Source organism: Vigna umbellata, chromosome 7, assembly GCF_029865625.1.
Source record: "Vigna umbellata cultivar VRB3 chromosome 7, Vumbellata_1.0, whole genome shotgun sequence".
Taxonomy (NCBI): Eukaryota; Viridiplantae; Streptophyta; class Magnoliopsida; order Fabales; family Fabaceae; genus Vigna; species Vigna umbellata.
Genome location: NC_142171.1, coordinates 48,885,506 through 48,908,827, shown reverse-complemented (window position 1 = coordinate 48,908,827; position 23,322 = coordinate 48,885,506). Strand labels below are relative to the sequence as shown.

The 23,322-nt window shown below is 35.8% G+C and overlaps 1 protein-coding gene and 1 non-coding gene across 2 annotated transcripts; one reads left to right on the top strand and one right to left on the bottom strand.

Annotated features, from left to right (window-relative positions):
• Window positions 1-18,716: 18,716 nt before the first annotated feature.
• LOC124823441 (RNA-binding (RRM/RBD/RNP motifs) family protein) lies at window positions 18,717-21,728 on the bottom strand. The gene is made up of 4 exons (XM_047295642.2): window positions 21,181-21,728; window positions 19,928-20,135; window positions 19,084-19,590; window positions 18,717-19,001 (listed from the first exon to the last, which is right to left on the bottom strand). The coding sequence occupies exons 1-4, from the start codon at window positions 21,707-21,709 to the stop codon at window positions 18,917-18,919; spliced, it is 1,329 nt and encodes a 442-aa protein (XP_047151598.1). The 5' UTR covers window positions 21,710-21,728; the 3' UTR covers window positions 18,717-18,916.
• An 88-nt stretch (window positions 21,729-21,816) lies between these two features.
• Window positions 21,817-21,890, top strand: TRNAV-AAC (transfer RNA valine (anticodon AAC)). Its single transcript has one exon. It is a non-coding gene; the product is annotated as a tRNA-Val (tRNA).
• The last annotated feature ends 1,432 nt before the right edge of the window (window positions 21,891-23,322 follow it).

Sequence of the window (23,322 nt, the reverse complement as noted above, 5' to 3'; positions counted from 1 at the left end):
AGAGACCCAAGGGAGGCAGAAAAGGGGACTTCACTTCATACATTCATTCTTTCATACTCCTCTCACTTTTCTTTCATCTTGTATTCAACTCCATTCATGGAGAGCTAAGCATCTAGGGCTAATTCTGTTGTAATTCCATTATGGATTCTGAGGTTAGATTGAGTTAATGCAATTGTTTATTTTGATTATTGATTTAAGTTGTTCTCTCTATGTCTTTCATCTCTCTATCAAATTAAAAGCAAAGATTTTTCCATCATAATGTGTTTGAATCTACATGCATATTGATTATATGAGTTCTAGGGTTTCTAGGTTTAATTGAGAATCTACTTTGATTTAATTTAGAAACTTTCATATGATTAAATGGTTTTTACTTTCAATTGAGAATGTACTTTGATTGATTAGTAATAATTTCAACTATAATCAATTGAGAATTTACTTTGATTGATTAGCTTTTAATTTGGTTAGGAGATTTAAGAATAGATATGATTAAACACAATAGAATTTGATTGAGAATGTACTTTGGTTGAATTTATTGTGAATAATCTAGAAAGGTTTTGCATTTGATTGAGAATTTACTTTGGTTAAATGCATGATCGCCCTCAAATTAATTAAGAATGTACTTTAATTAATTTGAAACTTAAACAATAATCAATTGAACAATTATCCGTGAATAACCGATGATGAATCTATCTTGGAAAAGCAGTGGAATTAGCCTATTTTATCGTAACTGTTTTTAAGTTTATTAATTGTTCTTTAAACATTCTCCAAACATCATTTTTATTCATAAGCATTGCATAACATAAGAGTCAGATATTCAAAAGCAATTCCGTGTTCGTTGGGAGACGACTCAGGGTTACTTTAGCCCTATCTACCTTCTTGAATACTACTTGGCAATACTGAAGTTGCCTTGAAAAGTAGTATTAATTTGATAGCTTCAACGACAGCCTATCAGATAGATTACAGCAACAGAATGTCACGTTGATGGAGCAAAACGCCACTTTAATGCAACAAAACCATAACGCCATGCAGAGTATGGAGGCCGCTCGTGTCAACACAGAAGCGACGCAGAGGCAATTGATGGACATCCTTGCCGCTACCAGGGGCACGGCAGGGGCGTCATCTTCCAACGCTACTCAGCCTGCTGTTGAATGGAGTTTGGAGAGTTTCCTACAACACCACCCTGCCAAATTCAATGGAAAAGGTCTCCCGGATGAAGCGGATCAGTGGTTGAGGGATATGGAGAGGATCTATGATGCCAAAAGATGTCCAGATGACAACCGTTTGGCTTTTACAGAATATTTGTGGTGAGGCTAGTCACTGGTGGACGAGCATGAAAGCCATCCTGAGGGACGCGCAGAATCCCATTAATTGGGAGGTTTTTAGAGCAAAATTCTACAAAGAGTATTTCCCAGACAGTGTGCGTTTTGCTAAGGAAGTGGAGTTCCTTCAATTGGTACAAGGTGGTATGTCCGTATCGGAGTACACTAATAAATTCAAGCATCTGGTTCGTTTTAATACCATGGCTACCAGCGAAGAATGGCAATGCAGGAAGTTTGAGAACGGTTTGAGAAGCGATTTAAAAGTGTTAATATCCTGCTTGTGTATTAGATCTTTTCCTGCCATGGTGGAGAGAGCTAAGGTTCTGGAGAAGAACGTGGCTGAGGCCGAGCAACAGAAGAAGCAGCAATTGAATAGGGGGCAGGTTATATCCAGAAACAATACGAACGTAAGAAGGTCCCCATACGTTCGTCCAACTCAATCATCTGGCGGATCACAAGCCTTGGTCACTGTTGGCCAAGCTGGACAGCAAAGGAGTTTGACGTGCTATCAGTGTGGGGGACCACATTTGAGATGGGCTTGTCCTCAACTTTCTGGAGGAAAACATTGCAACAAGTGTGGGAGGAACGGACACTCGGATCAGGAGTGTAATGTGGGAGGACGAGCGGTAATGAGACCGCCGAATGCTGGAAGAGCTCAACAAGGGAGAGGTGGACGTGCACAAGCAACAGGAAGAGTTTATGCAATTACTGGTGCTGAAGCTGCTCGTTCAGGTACACTTATCACCAGTACTTGCTTACTGTTTGGAAAGTCGTGTGGTGTATTGTATGATTCGGGGGCAACTCATTCCTTCATCTCGAAGGCGTGCGTTGAGAAACTGGGGTTAGTGGAGAGTGAATTACAGTTCGACTTGGTGGTGTCAACCCCAGCGGCTGGTGGGATCAAGACGTCTACAGTTTGTGTAAGATGTCCTATAGAAGTTGAGGGGCGTAGATATAAGGTTAATCTCATTTGCTTACCCCTTCAAGACTTAGAAGTAATTTTGGGGATGGATTGGTTGGCTACCAATCGGATCCTCATTGATTGTGGGAAGAAGGAGTTAGTCTTTCCAGATGAAGAAGAAGAAGAACTGTCAATCACTCTCGGACAGTTTAAGGAGGACATCATGGAGGGAGCAAGCTGTTTCTTGATCATGACGTATGAAGACAATGAGGTAGAGCGTTCGTCCAACAATGAGAGCAGTAGAGGACGAACGGTAGTAGATGAATTCCCGGACGTCTTTCCGGATGAAGTCCCTGGTCTACCTCCCATTCGTGAGGTTGAATTCACGATTGATCTTGTAACTACTGCTGCACCAATCTCGGTTCAACCTTACAGAATGGCACCAGCTGAATTAGTGGAACTCAAGAAGCAGATTGAAGAATTGATGGACAAGAGGTTCATCCGTCCAAGTGCTTCACCATGGGGAGCGCCTGTGTTATTGGTTAAGAAGAAGGATGGCAGCTCTCGGCTATGCATTGATTATAGGCAACTTAATAAGCTGACCATCAAGAACAAGTATCCACTGCCAAGGATAGACGACCTGCTGGATCAATTGCACGGTGCGTGTGTGTTTTCTAAAATTGATTTACGTTCGGGCTATCATCAAATTAGAGTGAAAGAGGAGGACATTCAGAAGACTGCATTTCGGTCTCGTTATGGCCATTATGAGTATGTGGTGATGCCCTTTGGAGTGACAAACGCACCTGCAATTTTCATGGATTACATGAACAGAATTTTTAGGCCGTACCTAGATAAATTTGTAGTAGTGTTCATTGATGACATCCTCATCTACTCCAAGAGCTTTGACGAACATGAAGATCACTTGAGGATCGTTTTGAGCGTGTTGAGGGAGAAAGAATTGTATGCCAAACGTTCAAAGTGTGAATTCTGGATGAAAGAGATCCAATTCTTGGGGCACGTTGTTTCTGCTGGTGGTATTGCAGTGGATCCAGCCAAGGTGAAAGCAGTCCTGGATTGGGAAAGTCCACGTTCAGTCACGGAGGTTAGAAGCTTTGTGGGACTCGCGGGCTATTATAGGAGATTCATTGAGGGATTTTCTAAGATAGTAGCCCCTCTGACTTACCTCACCAGGAAGGACCAGCCTTTTGCTTGGACGGATCGTTGTGAGGAGAGCTTCCAGGAATTGAAGAGGAAATTAACGAGTGCTCCTGTGTTGGTCATTCCAGACACGGCCAAACCTTTTGAAGTGTATTGTGATGCATCGTATCAAGGTTTGGGCTGTGTACTGATGCAGGAAAGGAGGGCAGTGGCGTACGCTTCCAGACAATTGAAAATCCATGAGAAGAATTATCCCACACACGACTTGGAGCTGGCAGCAGTGGTGTTTGCTTTAAAAATATGGAGGCATTACCTGTATGGAGCAACGTTTCAAGTGTTTAGTGATCACAAGAGTCTCAAGTACCTCTTTGATCAAAAGGAATTGAATATGAGGCAAAGGAGGTGGCTTGAATTCTTGAAGGATTATGAATTCGAATTGTTGTATCACCCTGGAAAAGCTAATGTGGTGGCGGATGCCTTGAGTAGGAAGGCAGTAAGGGTCTCGGCAATGATGGTTAAGGAGCTGAACTTGGTGGAGAGTTTTAGAGATCTAAGGTTACAGTTCGACTTAGGAACGAACGTTATCAGGTGCTGTAACCTTAGAATTTCCAGTGATGTGTTTGACCGAATTTGGAGGAAGCAACGTGAGGATGAAGACTGGTGAAAATCTTGAGCGTGCTTGGTACAGATCAGGCTAAGGGATTCAATGCTGGAACGGACGGTCTACTGCGATATATGGGGAGAACGTGCGTTCCAAATGACAATGAGCTGAAGAGGATAATAATGGAGGAGGGACATCACAGCCGTCTTAGCATGCATCCTGGCATGACTAAGATGTATCAGGACCTTCGTTTATCCTTCTGGTGGCCTGGTATGAAGAGTGACATTGCACGTTTTGTGTCTTCTTGTTTAACTTGTCAGCGTGCAAAGGCTGAACACCAAAGACCAGGAGGATTGCTGCAGCCATTGGAAATTCCAGAATGGAAGTGGGACAGCATCTCTATGGATTTCGTGACTCATCTGCCACGTACAGTCCGAAACCATGATTCAATTTGGGTGATTGTAGATAGATTAACTAAGAGCGCCCACTTCCTGGCCGTTAATTTGAAGATGTCCATGACAAACTTGGCCAAGCTGTACGTTAAAGAGATTGTTCGGTTGCATGGAGTTCCCTCAAGTATTATTTCAGACCGAGACACGAGATTCACATCTCGTTTTTGGCAGTCATTGCAAGGAGAATTGGGAAGCAAACTGCAAATGAGTTCTGCCTATCACCCTCAGACGGATGGCCAATCTGAGCGAACCATCCAGACACTTGAAGACTTGTTGAGGACATGTGTTATAGATCATATGGGAGTATGGGATGAAGTTCTGCCGCTTGTTGAATTCACGTATAATAACAGCTTTCAAGCAAGCCTAGGAATGGCACCGTTTGAAGCTCTTTATGGAAGAAAGTGTAGAACTCCTTTATGTTGGTTCCAAGAAGGCGAGACTGCATTAACCGGACCTGAATTAATCCAGCAAACAACCGAGAAAGTGAAACTGATCCAAGAACGATTGAAGACGTCTCAAAGCAGGCAGAAATCTTATGCTGATAAGAGAAGAAGACCCCTAGAGTTTGCTGCTGGAGATCACGTTTTTCTAAGGTTGAATCCAATCACTGGAGTGGGAAGAGTCCTTCGTCCAAAGAAGCTTTCACCCAAGTTCGTAGGGCCATATCAGATTCTGAAGAAGATTGGATCAGTGGCGTATGAGCTAGCATTACCTCCTCAACTGTCCAACCTTCATCCAGTCTTTCATGTTTCTCAACTCAGGAAATATATAGCTGATCCATCACACGTACTGGAGTTAGAAGACATCCAACTTCGCCCAGACCGGACACTGGAGATGCAACCTGTTTGTGTGGAAGACAGCCGCACCAGACTCTACAAAGGAAAGGATGTTCGTCTCGTGAAAGTGGTGTGGAATGCAAAGACTGGTGACTCAACATGGGAGGTTGAAGAGGCTGTGAAGGAATTGTACCCGCACCTATTTCCTGGTAAGCTTTAGAATTTTCGAGGACGAAAATTTTTGTAGTTAGGGGGAATGTGAGAACCTGAATAATTAACACACCTAAATCCACACTCTGATCATCTTTTAATGCACCTGGCCACGTCAAAACTCCACTCACCTCCACTCTGCATGCGCCTGCCATGTGTCACGGTTGGAGCATTCTGAGAAACGTTAGTGGGAGACAAGTGGCGTGTGAAGGATGGGGAGTTCATTCTGCATGGGAAGAGAAAAATAATTCTGAAAACTCTCCCTCTTCCTCCTGCATGTTTCATCTTCTTCTCTGCAATCCTAATTTCAAATTCCTTGCCCTCTCTCTAAACCGTTTTCATCTTCTCTCTAAGATAACTCACCATCATCTCCTCCGATCTCATTTCAGACACCGTAGACACACTCCCTGCACCGTGAGCATCATTTTGAACCGAACAGAACTGAGAACTGAACTGGTAAGTTCTCGTCTCTGCACCTTCGTCCATTTAGTTCATGCGAACCAAAGTTCTGGTTGCATGCATGGGTTAGAAGTCTGATCTGTTTATGATTTTGGTGTATTAGATTAAGTGGAAGTGGTTGAGTGAATTTCTGGATAGAAAGCCGTGAGAGCACTAGAGAAACCATAAGCATTTGGAAGTGCACTGCTAGACCAGGTAAGGGAAGCTTTAGTAATTTAATTTAATACTGGTTTGATGTCTATGACAGTAATGAAGTGTACTGGTTGTCTAAAATGTATGAAATATATGAATTTTGAGTGTGCCTGAATAAGCATGGTTGCCCTGGATGTATATTATGAATGTTGTTTGAACCGTATGCAGAGAATGAGATGTATGATTTGGAATGATAATACTTGGAACTGGATGTTGATGATGATACGTTTGAAACTGGAAAATGGAAGATTCTGTATTGATGAAATGATAATATGAATTCTGTAATGTATGAGATTTGTGTTAAAGATAAATTCTAAGTTATGGATCGTATGAAAATTTTGAAGTTAATGTGAATGAAAAATCTGGAAATCTGATCTTTTCTGATTGATGATGTACGCTCGTCATCGAACGGTCTTATACCGTTCGGTTTCCCTGGAAAATAACTTAGAATAAGAATTCTTTCATTTGGACAGGATTCTGATTGAGAACGAGCGTTATTTGTGTGAAGAGCTAGTTTTGAGCGTTCGGCTCAGCTTAGCGTGTCCAACCATTTAAAATAAATTGAAGAGTATTTAGAACGCTCGGTTTTGTTTACCAGCGTTCGTCATAAGTAGCGCTTAGTATTATACTGAGCGTTCGTCCAAATGAGCTCTCGGTCTTAGATCGAGCGTTCGTCCTAATTCGCATTCGGTCTGATACCGAACGTTCGTTCTAATTGAGCGTTCGTTCTATTTTAGTGCTTGGTCATTTACCTAGAGTTCGTCCTAAGCAGTGTTCGGTTTTGTAACTGAACGCTCGTCCTTATCATTGCTTCGTGAGCGAACGTAACTAGCGTTCGTCCAAATTCTTAATTGACGTTCGGTCATTGACTGGCAGTGTTCGTTCCGAATTTAATAATGCTCTGACCATTTCTCTGAATATATTTAAAACTGTGTTTGTCCTTTTGATTTAACCTCAATTCTTTATACTTAGAATTTTCCTAAGTATTACTCTGATCTTCTAGACTCAATCTCAATTAAATTACTCATTCGTTTTAACGTTCGTGAATGGATAATGGTTCGTTTCTTTTGTTCAGAAACGCGACTGCAGTGTACTGTAATACATTCATCTTGATCTATTAGTTGAAAAACTTTTGTTTAAATTAAGAGAGTGGAACACAGAATGGAAATCTGAATAAGAGGAATGGTTAATAATGTGCGAATGACATTGTGAATGAATTTTATTGGATTGGATTGTGAATGAGCGTTCCAAGGAGGAACGTCTCCATGATGTGAATATGAGAAGTAGTGTAGTATGACCATGGTAAAATCGCTGATGGCTGTTCATCCTGATATTCCGTGAGTGCTCATCCTCATGTAGAGGGGAGTAGGTCATGCGTGGGAATGGCAGGAGGCCCTAGTCCTATTGAGTACTTTGGACTGATAAGTGTTAACCTCGGGTGGCAGCTGTTGAGGGTATCCCAGTTACTACATCACCCGGGTGCACGAACGCCTGCGGTTACATGGATTCATACAGTCCGGACAGTCGTCATTTATGAGAATTTGGATGAGTTATGATATGCTTTGATATAGTGCTGTATGACTTGTATGATTGATTATGTATGTTAAAGTTTATGTTGTGTGTATGAATTAAATTACCTAAGCTTACCCTTGCAATTCCTTGTGTTGTCTACTGTTTATGTATGTCCGTCTTGTCAATGCAATGATCATCCGTTGTGGATGTGAGCAGATGGTGAGGCACCCCTTGAAGTAATGCTGGAAGAAGAAAATTTGGAGGATGCCAACCTGGTAGAAGTGGAGGTTAAAGCTGAACAGTAGAGTGTTCGTTCTTTAGAAATTACTAGCGTTATTAGGTGCTGTATTTTGATACGTTCGGTTATTTATGTTGTAAGACCGTTCGTCCAGAATTTTGAAGCCTTGTAGTTAGAAATCTGAACGCTTATAGCTTTGTACGTTAGGTTTTTATTTTGAGCAGCTGTTGTAAATATTAAGACTGCACTGTATTTTCTGTAAATGTGATTAGTTCTGATTAATGGTATTTACTATTTATTGGGATGTTACACCTACCATTCTTCAACTTCTCTCATTATATTTGTTTTATTTTTCAAGTCCTGACTAAATGCAAAACTTAGTTATTAAAAAAAATGTCATGGTTGAGAAAAGCGTTTGATTAGTCATAAATATAAGATTGGAAAGTCTTCCCGAGTACGCTAAAGATTGGGTGAAACTTTGAAAATATTTTTACTAAAAATATTCCTAATTCGTGAGTACAATAAAGATATTGGATGAAAAATTGAAAATACTTTTACTGAAAGTATGATATCTAATGTTATTATTTTGTGCCATTGATATATGAGTGAAGTTATTTATGGAAAGCGTATTTTGTACTTTTTTTCCGAATACACTAGAGAGTTTCTTGTCGAGTATAAAAAGCTCTAGTATCTCGTCCTGCCACCTTCACCTTCGTCCGCCGATACTTCCTCAGCGCCATCACCCAAGTTTTCTGCGGCCACGACAACACCATTGCCATCGCCGTCGTCTTATTAAAAAACTCAGTTATCGTCGATTTTTGCCTAAGCATCACGAATCTATGTCGACAACACTAAGAAGAGTTTGAAGTCAGAAATTGTTCAACACTTTTTGCTCGACATGCATAGTCTTGATTGTTTCTATTTTGGGTTGAGATTTATTACTGTACCGTACGTTCCTCGTGGGGCCGTCCTCTTGAGACCGTGTGTAGCGGTAATGATTCATTATATCCCTAATGCAGATTAAGGTGTGATTGGGTCGTCACTAGGCCAGCGAAAGGTAAAGGCTCATCACCAACTATAGTATAAATAAAGGTCGAGGTATGACTTTAAGATCACGATAGACGTTATATGCATGACTTGCTTAACTAACCGATCAGTTATATTACTAACTTGAGCGCCGGAGTCCCTTTGACAGGTACCCGTCCACATGGCTTTGACGAGAAGGAGGGAAGAGCGAATACAACTTGGAGGATAGAGGACCACTAAGAAGCCCATTCGGTCTTCAAGACGACTTGTATTGCTTTGAGTAAGGGACCTTCACCCTATACCCGAAACAATTACCAAGGGTGTTGTATAGATAGATGGATTGAAACCAAGTTTCTACACACCTAATGGGTTATATTGTCGGTAATTTTTTATGGTTAATATTGTTGTGAAGATGTATCATTAGATTGTTTATTCTTTCTAAGGTGTTCTCTATAAAAGCTTTGTTTTTTAGCTATTGGTTTCTTCTCTATTATGAATAAGCTACAATGTATTATTTGGACATCAAAATGGATGACTTAAGGTTCCCATAGCGATCTTCTAAGGCCTCTCATAAGCTCAACTCTTTCAAAAGACGAAATGGAACAACGAGTCTCCTAAAAAATAAAACGGAGTAAAAAATCTAGAAGAATCTTAAAGAACAAAGAAGATCTCCTAAAATTCGATGAGAACAACTAATATCTTAAGAAATAAAAAGAATAAAAAATCTTATGAAAGCAATCAGACTCTTAAGAAACAAAAAAGGTCTCCTAAAATCCAATGAGAATAACCAATCTCCTAAGGAATAAAAAGGAGTAAAAAATTTATGGATCGATCAGTCTCTTAGGCTTTGTTCACTTGAATGGATTTGGGGGAGAGTGATTGAATGAATTTGAGTGGATTTGAAGATAAAATTTTTTGTTGTTTATTTGAGTGAATTTGGAGGTAGGTGAGAGTGGATTTGGAAGTAAATTTTTTTAATCTGTCACATCAATCAAATTCTACACTAATTCTCACAAACGTTGCTTTCAAATCCACTCCACTTACCTCCAAATTCATTCAAATAAACAACAAAATGATTTATCTTCAAATCCTCTCAAATCCACTCAATCACTCTCCCTCAATCCATTCAAGTGAACAAAGGGTTAAGGAATAAAGAAAATCTCTTGAAATCTTATGAGAGCAACCAATCTCCTAAGAAAGAAAAAATATATGCTAATTAGTGATGGAGCAAATAAACTCCTAAGAAGCGCTTTATAGTTTTTTGAGCGCAAAATGAGGTGTTTACCTTTTACATTTCTTATGATATGTTCTAAACCATTTTTAAATAGAAATGATGATAATAAACAACATTACCACGATTCACACAAGATAATACATATGAAACATCAAAAGTTTTTCAAAATGCAACACAATGAAAATACATTAATTTTGTTTTGACAAAGTGAGTAGGAAAAACAAAACAGCACCCATAACTAACCGTTTACCATTTGGTCATCAACAACTTCTTTCAGTGGATCTAAAGTTGACAAGTCTATATCAAGAAACAAGATTTTTGCTTAGTCAACAGCAGTGTGAAATCCATCATTCAAAGAACATTGAGCAATGGGCGAGAAAATTTTACAAAATGTGATATTAAGGTCGTCATGAACCCTAGCGTTTCTTTTTGGAGGTCCAACATTGTTTGGTCTCATAAGAGGATATATATATATATATATATATATATATATATATATATATATATATATATATATATATATATATATATATTTAAGTTGATGATTAAAACTGGGGTGTTTCACCCTGCACCTCCAAGCTCTTCACTCTGCACCTCTAATTTCTCGAAATACCCTCTAATTAATTAGGTGATTATCATTAATTAATTTTGTGTTGTTGACAATTTTTGTGCATTGAATGAAGCATTAACTACACCCCATTTTCCCTCTTACAAAACTTGCACCCCATTTCATTTCAGAAACCCTATTTCCCCTATTACGAAACCTGCACCCCATTTCATTCATCTATTAAGAAACCATGCACTTCATATGAATAAGCTCATATCTTCTCTTTAGTTAAGTGTGTTTCTCTCCATTCCATTATATTTCTTTTCATTGAGTCTGTTCCTCTCCACTCCAAATAATTTTTCTGTTGAGTCTGGTCTTCAGAGTTGAGAGAGATTTGAGAGGGATTTTTATTGAGGCACAAGGGGGCTTGGAGTGGTGCTACGAGCCAATTGAGGTTGGAGGTGGTGCTTCCAGTTCCAGGTAACTGGTGGTGGTGCTATAGCTGGTTCGTATTGCTAGTCGGAGGTTTTATTTTTGAAGAATCTGTTTCCAAGTGCATGAGATATAAAGCACATCAAACATAAACTAGATATGGATATCCGAAAATCACATCAGATGTCGACATCCGATGCAGGAGATATGTGGACATTCGTTGTTGTGATTTTTGGATGTCTACATGGACATCCGATGTTTTGATTTTTGGATGTCTATATCGGATTCATGTTTAATGTGTTTTGTTATATAAATGTTTAATTATATTATTTATTTAATTATTTTATTTTTTTATAATTATTTTTAAATTTATATATCAATTTGTATGAATTTATAATTTAATTAGATAATTTTAATTGTTAAAAAATAAGTTGTATGAATTTATTAGATTTAGCAAAAATATTTTAGAAAAAATTAAATTATGAAGATGCATGTATCGAATATGAAAATTTGTCAGAACCATTAAAAATTCACTCAGGGTTCGTTTTAGTGGAGTTCACGTGTCAAGAGGAGGGCTCGACACTCAGATGGTGGAAGGAAGGTGTAAGCAACTGAGTGGACGTTCGTTTTGGACGTTGGAAGGAAAACTCTGATTTTCATAATTTCATGCCACTCTCTGCATGCACCCTTCTTCCCAGATTTCTGAAAACCTCCATTCTCTTCTCCTTCTCTCTACATCTTCTTCATATTCTCTCTAAGGAATCCTCACCGTTTCTTACTCCGATCATTACTCAGGCACCATTTCCACTCTGCCGGTGTCAAGAGCTTCAGTTTGAGTCGATCGGTTTTGGGTTCTAAGTTGGTAAGTGTTACCAATTAGGAGCATTGGTAAATTTGAAGATAAATGATTTTGATGATGCTGAAAGACGATACATTGTTATAGTTGTTTTAAAAGCACTTTGTAGATTATAAATGTATTAGGAAAAGCCTTAAACATGTAATACTTAGAAAAATTCGTATTTCTAGAACTGCTACGCATTTAATCGATTATTAGAAGCTATAATCGATTATCCTGAGCCCTTCTGAAAAACCTCGTTGCTCTGGAATAATCGATTATTACTCCAAATAATCGATTATCACTAGTTCTGATGAGAACTCCCAAAGTCTCTGGAATAATCGATTATTCCTCAGGATAATCGATTATCACTTTTTGAAAAACCCCGTAAGAGACTCGAATAATCGATTATCACTAACAATAATCGATTATTTGTGGCAGTTATAATTCATCTCTGCGAACTTAGACCAGTTAGCTATATAGGTCAGTTCTAAAACTCTTAGAATATAACTCTGAGCTTTTGAGAATACAGTGTGATCTGAGGAAGTTCCATAAGCTAGTTCATTGCACTACCTAGTCTCGTGAAAAGGAGAAGCTCGCGCTTTGTGGGTCAAAGGTCGGAGCGATTCTCTTCGAGTTGGCAATGCTACTGTTCTTCCAGTTCGTTGGTCGAAGGAAGAACTGTTTTGCACTGTTCCGGTTCGTCAGTCGAAGGAAAGTGTAGATTGCTTGCTTCCAATTCGTTGGTCGAAGGAAGGTTTTATCTCTCTGTTTTTTTATTCACCTTTATTGTAATTTGTTGAGACTGATTTTAGTGAAATCGTTAATCACTTTTTATAGTGATTAACAACTGGACGTAGATTCTTTTGAATCGAACCAGGATAAAAATCCAGTGTGTCAGTTTTTTACTCCCTATACTCTTTTCTGTTTTATGCACATTAACTGTTTGATAAATTTTCTCTAAGAAAATTGTTTTTCTAAAACGGACCATCAAAACTTGATTTGTGACTGTAACACGCTTTCCAAATATTTTATTCCGCTGCGCGACTCTATAATGGTACCGATTGTTCCGACAGTAAGTTCCCTTTTCCCTCAACCGTATGGTTTTCTTGAACATGCAAACCAAGTTTCTGGGTGCATGGGTTTCTTTTCACATTCTGAACGATGTTCTGTTTTGGTATTTGGGTAGTTTCTAAAATCGTGAACCTTAGTCTTCAAAGGATTTTGGTGGTGAGCGTTATCTGCAGAACCGTGAGCGTTCGGCTAGCTTAGAGGTAAGGGAAGCTTATATAATTTGATTTGTATGTTTGTTTGAATTGTATGTACGTTCGTTGAGTTGCTGAATTAATATGAAATATGATTGTTTCTATGTTTTGACTGTATGAAAATTTACTATGATATGGATGTATGAAATTATGAAGATAGATGTTGAGAAATGAATTGAGATAAATAATTCTAAGTATGAAATTCCCTATGATAATGTATGTTCGTTACTGAATGGTCTTTGACCGTTCGGTTTTCTCGGGGACTCGTTTAGAACTGGAATCTTTCATTTGGAAGGAATTCCTGTTGAGGACCGAGCGTCTTCTTCTAGTAAAATTTGTGAATAGGCGTTCAACCAAGGATATTCGTTCCTTGGCATTCTGATATAAATTCTAGTATATCTATATGTATTAGTATGTCCGTTAGTTCTTGAACATTATTTAATTGATATCGTATATTTATCAAGTCTTTCTTTTATGAATTAAGTAGTGCTCGTATTAAGTAGTGTTTGGTCTTACACCAAGCGCTCTTACCAAGTAGTGCTCGGTCTTACACCAAGCATTCATTCTACTTTCCGAAATCCATATTGATAATACGAGCGTTCGTTCAAACTCCATAGAACCCACCCACTACCGTGCTCAGTCTTTGATTGGCATTCGATTTTTATTTATGTTAAACTCATAAATAAACTAAGTATTTATAGCGTTCGGTTTCTTCATATGATTCTTTTAAGCACTATCCTTTGAATGTCTTGCAGTGTTTGTCTCCATTGGTTTCGGCCTAGAGTCTTAGTACTCGGTCTAGGCTTTTTGGTGTTCGGTTTGAACTCTCAAGAGTCAGTTCATTAAATTGGCTCACTTTGTAAATAACATTCGTTTATATTCGTTCTTGTGAAATATTATTGTACTCGATTTCTTTCTCAACCCCGATAGTAACCATCTCGGTCTTAGTATGTTTTGGGACTGGAGACCTCTCGGTCTCGTTCAAATTGTTCGGTCTCGTTTGTGGTTGAAGGTGTACGTTCGGTATTTGTCATCCTAATGGATTTTTGTTCGAATTGATTGGATTTGAAGTTTGAAAATGAAAGATGATGGAATATGATGTAGATGAAATGAGTATGATTATGAACGAGTATTCCGGGGAGGAATGTCACATGAATGGATATTTGAATTTTGTAAAGTATGAATGTGTGCATGCTAAGCTAGCGGTTCATCCTGATGTTCCGTGATTACTCGTTCTCACGTAGAGAAGGGTAAGTCATGTGTGGGAACGGCAAGAGGTCCTAGTCCTTATGGTTAATTTGGACAGATAGGACTAATCTCGGGTGGCAGCTGTTGAGGGCATCCCAGTTACTACATCACCCGGGTGCACGAACGTCGTAGCTACACAAAGTTCATATAGTCCGGAAAGTCAGAGTCTAGGCTTTGCATGAACGAGTGATGAATTATCTTGTTTGGTTGATTGTGTGAAATATATGTTTATACATGAATTGAATTACATAAGCTTACCCTATGTTTCCTGTCTTGTCTGTTTTGTACGTTCGTTTGTATTTCTGTTGCAATGATCATCAATGTAGATGTGAGCAGAAGAAGACGAGCTGCTGGAAGAAGCGCTGGAAGAAGATAACTTAGTCGAGGTAGAAGTTAAGACCGAATAGTAGAATCGTTCGGTCAGTATTATAGTTTGATAGTAAGGTGATCGTTCGATCACCTTTTCCCTTTTTCTTTTGTAGGATCGTTCGGTATAATTCTTTTGTAGACCGTTCGGACAGAATTGTATCCTTGTTCAGTTTTAACTTCTTGTTTTTCTGTAAGGCCGTTCGGCCACAATCGTACATTCTCTATTAATGTAAGACTGAACTGTATATTATTCAATGTGATTATTCTATTATATAGTTTTAAACTGTATTTTTGGGATGTTACAAAATCCAAGAGAGAGTTTACCGAATGTTGATATCCGATAAACGAATAATCCGATATGAAGATCCGATTTTGTTTTATAAATATTTAATTATATTACTTATTTAATTATTTTATTAGTTTATAATTATTTTTAAATTTATGTATCAATTTATATGAATTTATAATTTAATTAGATAATTTTTAATTGTTAAAAAATAATTTATATAAATTTAATAAATTTAATAAAAATATTTTAAAAGAAATAAAATTATGAAAATATGTATCATATATGAAAATCCAAAAAAGAATTTATTCATTATCTGATAAACGAAGAATCGGATATGAAGATTGGATACGTTTATGTTGTGCTGCATATCCAATACGTTTGTGTTTTGCTTCATGTTCTTTTTTTCCACGTTGTTTCCATGTTCCTTTATTAATATTATTTAACAACATCTAGGTTTGTTTTATAATAGTTAAATAAAACCAGTTAACTTAATTTTTATAATTATTAAATTCTGTTAATATAAACAATGTATTTTAAGTTTTTAATTTTTATAATATAAAAAATGCCTATTTATAGTTATTTAAATTATTTGTAAGTTGACTATATTATTTAATTCATTAATATATATTATTACAAATAAAAAACTATACATTCTATAAAATTAAAAACTATAAATTAAAAAAATTCAAAATAATTATTAAATATTTAGAAACTAAATTATTTCATTCAAAATAAATAAAATTAATTCAAATATTTATATAAATAATTAATTAATTAAAATATAACAATTTAATTAAAATAAAAATGAAAAAACTATAAAACAAAAAAATACATAAAATAATTAAAAACAATAAAACTTAATCAAAATATAAATAATTAATTCATTAAAAATATATATCTATCAAATGATTAAATATTATTAACCATAAAAATAATTAACATAACAGAAAATATAAAATTTATTAAACAGAACATTTAATGGCAAGGTTTTCGAAACATTAAATAAATTATTTCATTCAAATGTGTGTGGTAGAAAATGCAAGAGGAGAGAAGCTTTATATGTGCTAGAAACAGAAAATGCAAGATGAGAGGAAGAGTGAAGCGAGAATGGAGAGATCCAATGTGTCCAGAACTTTGCACTTACTGAAAAAACTGTTTTCAAAAGAATCTTTGACCATTCCTTTTTTCATTTTTTAAATATTAAATAGTTAAGTAGGAGTAATTTGGAAATTGTTTAAAAGTTTAGAAGTACAAAGTGAAGGGATTAGAAGTATAGGATGAAACCCCTTTAAAACTGTATGGTGTTAGGCCAATTTCATTGAGATCTAAATTGATAAAACATTGACTTGGTATTTATGTGAGGTTATATATAAAGAGTTGAATAGTAAAAAAGAGACTTAAAAATGAGTTATGGAATTAAATAGGATATTCAAAAGTAATAAAGGCAAGAGGAAAATTCAAATGTTAGAAAAAATAAAAAAAGAGTTACTGATATTAAATAAATGGAAGATTACTTTTTAATGTTCTGGTTGACTAAATTTTACCTATTAGCTAGAACAATTATATATGAAATTTAAAAAAAAAAAATACACATAAGATTACACAAAGCTAAGAGTGAAAATTATAAATTTAAGACTTGCCTTCAAAAATGTATATGATAAGACATGAAATTTAAAGGTCTTATAAAACTAAAAATAAATATTTTTTAAAATTCTAAAAATTGAAATGTAAATAAAAAAATCATTAAAATGTTTGTCTTGCATAAAAACAAATATTAAAAATCATGTAGTAAACTGAGATTCATATACTAAAGTTAAACACTGTTGTATAAAGATTATGTTATAAATTCATTAAAAAAAATAATAACAATTTTGGATTCCTTAAAAAATATAAACAATTAAATATTGATATTTTCTTTTGTCAACTTATCGTAAATTATTAGGTTTATAAATCTAAGAGTCTATATTGTTCTGTTTCATTTCTTTTATTTTTAAATACTTTTCATTTGTTTAAAGAGAAAGTGAAAAACAATTATATAATCATTTTCATTATTGAGTTTTAAAAAAATTAAATCAGAAAGTGTTTTAAAATAGCTTTTAGAAATAAACTACTCAACCATGTTTTTTTTTTTCAATTTAAGAACAAAAGGAAATTATCAAACTGAACCTAAATTCGTAGTTGGTACTTCATAACGACACTCATGCCTAATTACAAACAATTACAAATTCTAGCATAAATATAAGAGGAATTAGAAAATAAAAATGTTCAGTAATATATATATATATATATATATATATATATATATATATATATATATATGTATATATATATATATATATATATGTATATATATATATATAGGGGTTTGCTAACGCGCGTACGCCTGTTTTCAGTTGGTACATTTTAGCAATGTGTACCGGGTTTTAGTAGACAAAAATATCTTTATATACCATGGATTCTGAGTTCTAAGGTTAAGGGTATTTTAATAATTTTCATTCTCAAAACTAAAAAAAAAAAGAAACCCCCAAACCCTTACTCACCTCTCTCATTCCTGTAAACCCTTTCTCTTTCATCTTTCTCACTCCAATCTTTTCTCTGTCATCCTTACTGTAGCCCCAATTGAAAAAATCAGAAACACTTACCGTTAAACAATCTTACAAAAAAATGATTTTATAATGAGTTTTGATCTTATAATTTTTGTCTTATCTAATTTTATCCAATTTTCACAAGCATAAAGGAATTGGTAATTGATCTGGAAAAAAAATCAGAAATACTTGTTGTTAAACAATTTCTTACAAAAAATGATTTTATAATGAGTTTTTATTTTATAATTTTTGTCTTATCTAATTTTATCTAATTTTCACAAGCATAATGACATCCGAAAGAATTGGTAATTGGCCTGGAGGGTTTTTTAGAGATGATGATTCAACATATGCAGATGATGAAATTAGAGAAATTAATGAAGATGGTGAAATTGAAGAGATCTTGAATGAACCTTCGCCTCAAGGTGAATATGTCAATGACTCAACTCTTTATTAGAAAGACAAATTGTTTAAAGGCAAGTGTTTCTGATTTTTTCAATTGGGGCTACAGTAGGGATGACAGAGAAAAGGTTGGAGTGAGAAAGAGAAAGGATTGAGAGAAATGAGAGAGGTGAGTAAGGGTTTCGGGGGTTTCCTTTTTTTTTTTTAAGTTTTGAGAATGAAAATTATTAAAATACCCTTAACCTTAAAACTTAGAATCCATGATATATAAGGGTATTTTTGTCTACTAAAATCCGGTACACATTGCTAAAATGTACCAACTGAAAAACAGGCGTACGCGCGTTAGCAAACCCCATATATATATATGTATATATATATATATATATATATATATATATGTATATATATATATATATATTATACAAATGAAACTACCCTAAGTAGAATTAGAAAGACAATTTGGGCATTTATATTAGATTGAAGGACGAGTGATACTGAAGAGAAAATGCTGATATGGTACAGTAGTATCAACTAAACCATTAGCATATGCTTAGGTTTATGAAAAACGATTCTGGTTAGATACTTAGTCCAACTGGAATATTTTACTTATACTTCTCCTAGCATGGAACTATGCACAAAAACCACTCAAATCCCACCAAGGCATTGAAATGCCACCAAAGAATGCTTTGATATTCATAAAAACAATAATATAGGATCGCCAATTTTTGTACAATACTCATATGCTACAATTTGATTTGCACTAACATGGTCAACTAGAAAATCCAATTGCATGTATATGACTTTAGTGTTTAGACCAAACGTGTGGATGAAGATTTAGACTCTGTCATTCACTGCTCATTACCAAATTCCTAACTATCTTTTGAAGCAAGTGTAGCTTTTGATCCGTACTTGGAGAAAACATCACTTAATACAGCCTTCTCCCTTATCTTTAACCTGCGTCATAGTCAAACAAGTACACATCAGAAAACAACACGAAAACATGAGAGTGGTGCCATAAAATGCACAGGGATTTCACCTTCTTGAGGATCCAGGAATATCTAAAAATGTTTTGGCTTTCTCTTTGGAAGTTGATTTTTTCGTCCGGGCATTTTCTTGTTTAACCTTGGAAAATGACTTCTTTTCCACTGTGGAGTTTCTGTCAAGCTTGTCTGAGGGAGGTGAATTAGTTTCAGGATGGATCCTCAATTCCGTACCATCATCACCATCCACTCTCAAAGCAGTGACGGATTCTTGAATACCCCGATCGTCTTCTTGTTCTTCTCCATCCATCAGATTGTCCAGGCCATCCAAATCATCTGAATTGGTCTCATCCCATGTACTGAGAGCAGAATCATCATCGCTGTTGGAATCCTCGTCTGAATCTTCTTCAAAGGTAGTAGTGTCCATGTGCTGTGGAGCGGCACTCAGATTTTCACTTATTTTCAGAGATGGAGATAAAGACTGTCCATTTAGAAGCTCGCATTTTATCTGCTTCTGAATTTTCCCAAATGTTATAGTTTGTCCTGTGTATAACTCCACAAACCTGGGGGACAGATCAATGGAATTGGTAAGATATTAGCATGGAATTAGTAAACAACTTCAACATCGTGTTGCGGCAGGAAATTCTTTCAATAACAAAAGCACAACAATTAAAAATTGCATAGATCCCTATGCCATACATATTCGCCAATTTCGTTTTAGCAAATTAAAGAGGCATGAAGAAGCTTGAATGATAACAAATCACCACCCTCATAATTTTCTTATCACAAAACATCTTGCACTGCATGTAATAGACAAAACTACTCTTCCCTTATTCTCCATTATTATTTTTCTTGGGGTTGGGGGTTGGAAGCAGACACAATATTGAGGTTATAACACACCTAACTGCATCTTCTTCACGCTTGAAATCAACAAAAGCAAAACCTTTGCAGATTGGATCCCTTGTCTTTTTGTTTCCAATAACAGCTGGGGCAATATTAGTTATGCCCGGAATCCCTTGCAAAGCTGCTTTCAGATCTCTAAGGATGTTTTTCTTCTTCGGTAGGTTCACCAATCGCACTCGACTTCCAATTGGAACCAGTTTGGTATCTGCAAAGTTCCATGTCAATAAATAGCCAGATTTCAAATCATAGGCTCAGTGTAATTTGCAACTCAATAGTTCGGGCATTGGTTTGTTATTCATTCAAAAGCCAACAGACAACAACACAGAATATATACTAGACCCCAGCATTTATTTTCACAAGCCTTTAAATTCGTCTCAAAATCACCGTAAAACAATGTAGTTAGTGCATTCCTCAATGAACAGATTATTCAGGGGGAGTAACTAATCAAAATAAGATTTAAATTTATACAGAGAAATGGTAACAGACACTGTACACAGCATGATCAGGTGAATTCCACCTAATTCAAACAAAATTTGATCAGTTTGAAACATAAACTTCTCCATGAGCACTTACGAGAAAAGAATATACGAATGTAAAATGAAATAAAATTTTCCTATAAAAGAAAATATCTTGTGGAAAAAAGTTAATTTGAACTTGTGAAAAGTCTCCTTTATTTCACCTCTTTCTTTTCGTATTAGTAATACTATGAAGAAGTTTATTAAAATAACTAAAGCGAAAACCTATGGAAGTAACAACAAAATTCAGTGTCCAGAAGAGAGTGCCGATACCATTCTTCAGTGCATATACATTTACTCATGTAGCTAGCCACAAGGGTAAAGGCTTATCTAGCCATAGAAAAAGCTTAGATATAATTTCTTTATTTAAAATGATTTTGCTATTATTTTCCCATTAGAATTAGAATTGTCTCGTGCATAACAAAATTTTCTATTAAAGGTCAACATAACTTTTCCAATTCCAATTCCAATTAAGAAACACCAAAACCACCTAAGCTATTGCATTTTGCAGTAGTCAGTCACACAACAAAACTCAAGCAGCTATATCTACACAGGTTAACATATACGAAAGAAAAGAAAAACAAAAATGCTTTACACATACACTGGCAAGAAACACGACACATGACTAGTGACATGAACATCACCCCAAAGTAAATAACAGAATAATTTCACCAACCCATCAACTATGAACTAATTTGAACACAACAACCAAAAACAGGATTATTAGTGGCTAACCTTTCTTCTTATCATCTTTTTCATTGGAAGCATGCTTCACAGGGTTGCTCTTAAGCATCTTCAAGTTCTCAACCTGAGCTACTCTACTCTGACGAATTTCCTCGAGCAGCTTATCCTCAACCGAAGTGTCGTACACTTTCCCCTCACCAAAGCCCTTCGGTCTCTTCTCGAACCATTTATTCATCTTCTCCAACGGAAGCATCCCCTCATCATCGTCATCATAATCAAATTCTTCTTCTTCGTCATCGAATTCGTCACTTAAATCATTGTCGTACTCCTCCTCGTCTAAACCATCGTCTGCCACGGCGATTTCAGAGCCTCCAGGCCTTTTCTTCTTCGCGGAGACCGCAACAAAAGCGCGGCCGGAAAGCTTCGAGCAGGGTTGCCGGAATTGTAGGCACACGAACTTCGAAACGAAGGAGAAGTGAAAACTAGCGGCACGTGAGGGAGTCAGAGAGTAACACGTGTGCGCGTGAGAGAGAAGAGGCACCGAATTGTAAGGTGTCGGAAATGCAGTTGAACGGAGCATTGTTCTCCGACTTCGTGTTTTGGATACGTTACCAGCATCAGAATAGCTTATATAACCTTTTATTATAAATTTTATATATAAATTATATAGAAAATACAGAACAACAAGGTGTCGTGGTGTAGTTGGTTATCACGTCAGTCTAACACACTGAAGGTCTCCGGTTCGAGTCCGGGCGACGCCAGATCAATTTTTAATTTTTTAGACTTTGTTTCATTCCAAAGGATACATGTCTAATCCAGTTTTAAATACAGATAATAAAAGGCAATGTGACTTTCTTTATTTAAAAAATAATAATTTTAATATTTTTTAAATAATACAAAAATAGCATGAGAAAAATTAGTCAAATGTGATTTTTGTATCAATAAGAAATTTTCTAGTTTATTATTAATTTTCATTATAAATTCAATACTAATTTTTAGAACAAACTGGTCGAGTAGAAGTATGAGTAAAATTTTCTATTTTATAATTATCATTGAAAATCTCACTACTGAAAGAAAGAACAAATATATGAAAATAATAAACTAATTAAAAGAATAAGAAAAATTCTATGCAATCAACAAAAGAAAAATTCTCTCCAATTTAAAATTTATATAAAATATTTATTGTAGATGGGTTGTGGTTTTTTATTTTGTTTCCAAGAGTTTTGTGTGTTTCATTCTACACCTCCAAGCATCTCACTTTGTACCTCCAATTTCCTAAAATATCTCTAATTAATATAGGGTGGTTATTTGTTAATTTTTTGTTGGTTTAATATCTTCGGAGGTTCCTATTTATGCGAATTTGTATCAATTGGATTCTCCTATTCTGAAAGTGTTCAATTGAGTCCTTGTTTTGGTAAAATTGAATCAATAATGCCTTTGTTGTTAATTGCTATAAACAGAGTTAACTTTCTTGCAATGTGACATGCTGAGCTGGCATTAAAAAAGTATGTGGCAGAGTAAGAATTGATTATGTGGATTTATTTTAAGGATAGATTTATTTTAAGTTTTAAATAAAATCTCAGTTACTTCTCTCACTCTCTCTCTCATGTAATGAAATCCAGCAACCTCATCATCTTCATCAATTTCACACATCAATCACCATACCCTCAATATATAACCATTTCATCTCCAGTTCAGAACCCTCATCCAATTTCCTTTCTTCTTCCTTCGATCATTTGTCTCATTCCTCTCCCAAGTTTCTCACTTTTTCCCACATTCTCAATCCACTCCCTCGTTCCCAATTGGGTCCCATTCCTATTCGAATTTCGTTTCTGGGTTCTCCCAATTTGAAGTTCCACACTTTCCCTTTTTGCAGTGGAATTTCTCGTTCCTAGGGAGTTCAATTCCATTGTCTCTCACTAAAGTTGAAAAGTTGGAGAGAAAGTGTGATACTTTTCGATTCAATTTTTTTTTTTTTTACAATTGGGTCTGTGATCTTCCTGTGTGGGTAAGCAAGGTTACGAAAAATTGTGAGATCGTGATTTTGGCTACAACTTAAAAGGTTTTTGGAGTTGCTATAATTGGTTGAATCTATCGCCTTTGTTCATAATTTCTCGTAGTACTAAGGATCGTGTGAGTGTGAGAATGCGTACTATGGCGAAATTTCAAGGTTCTGTTCTGAATCTTCATGGG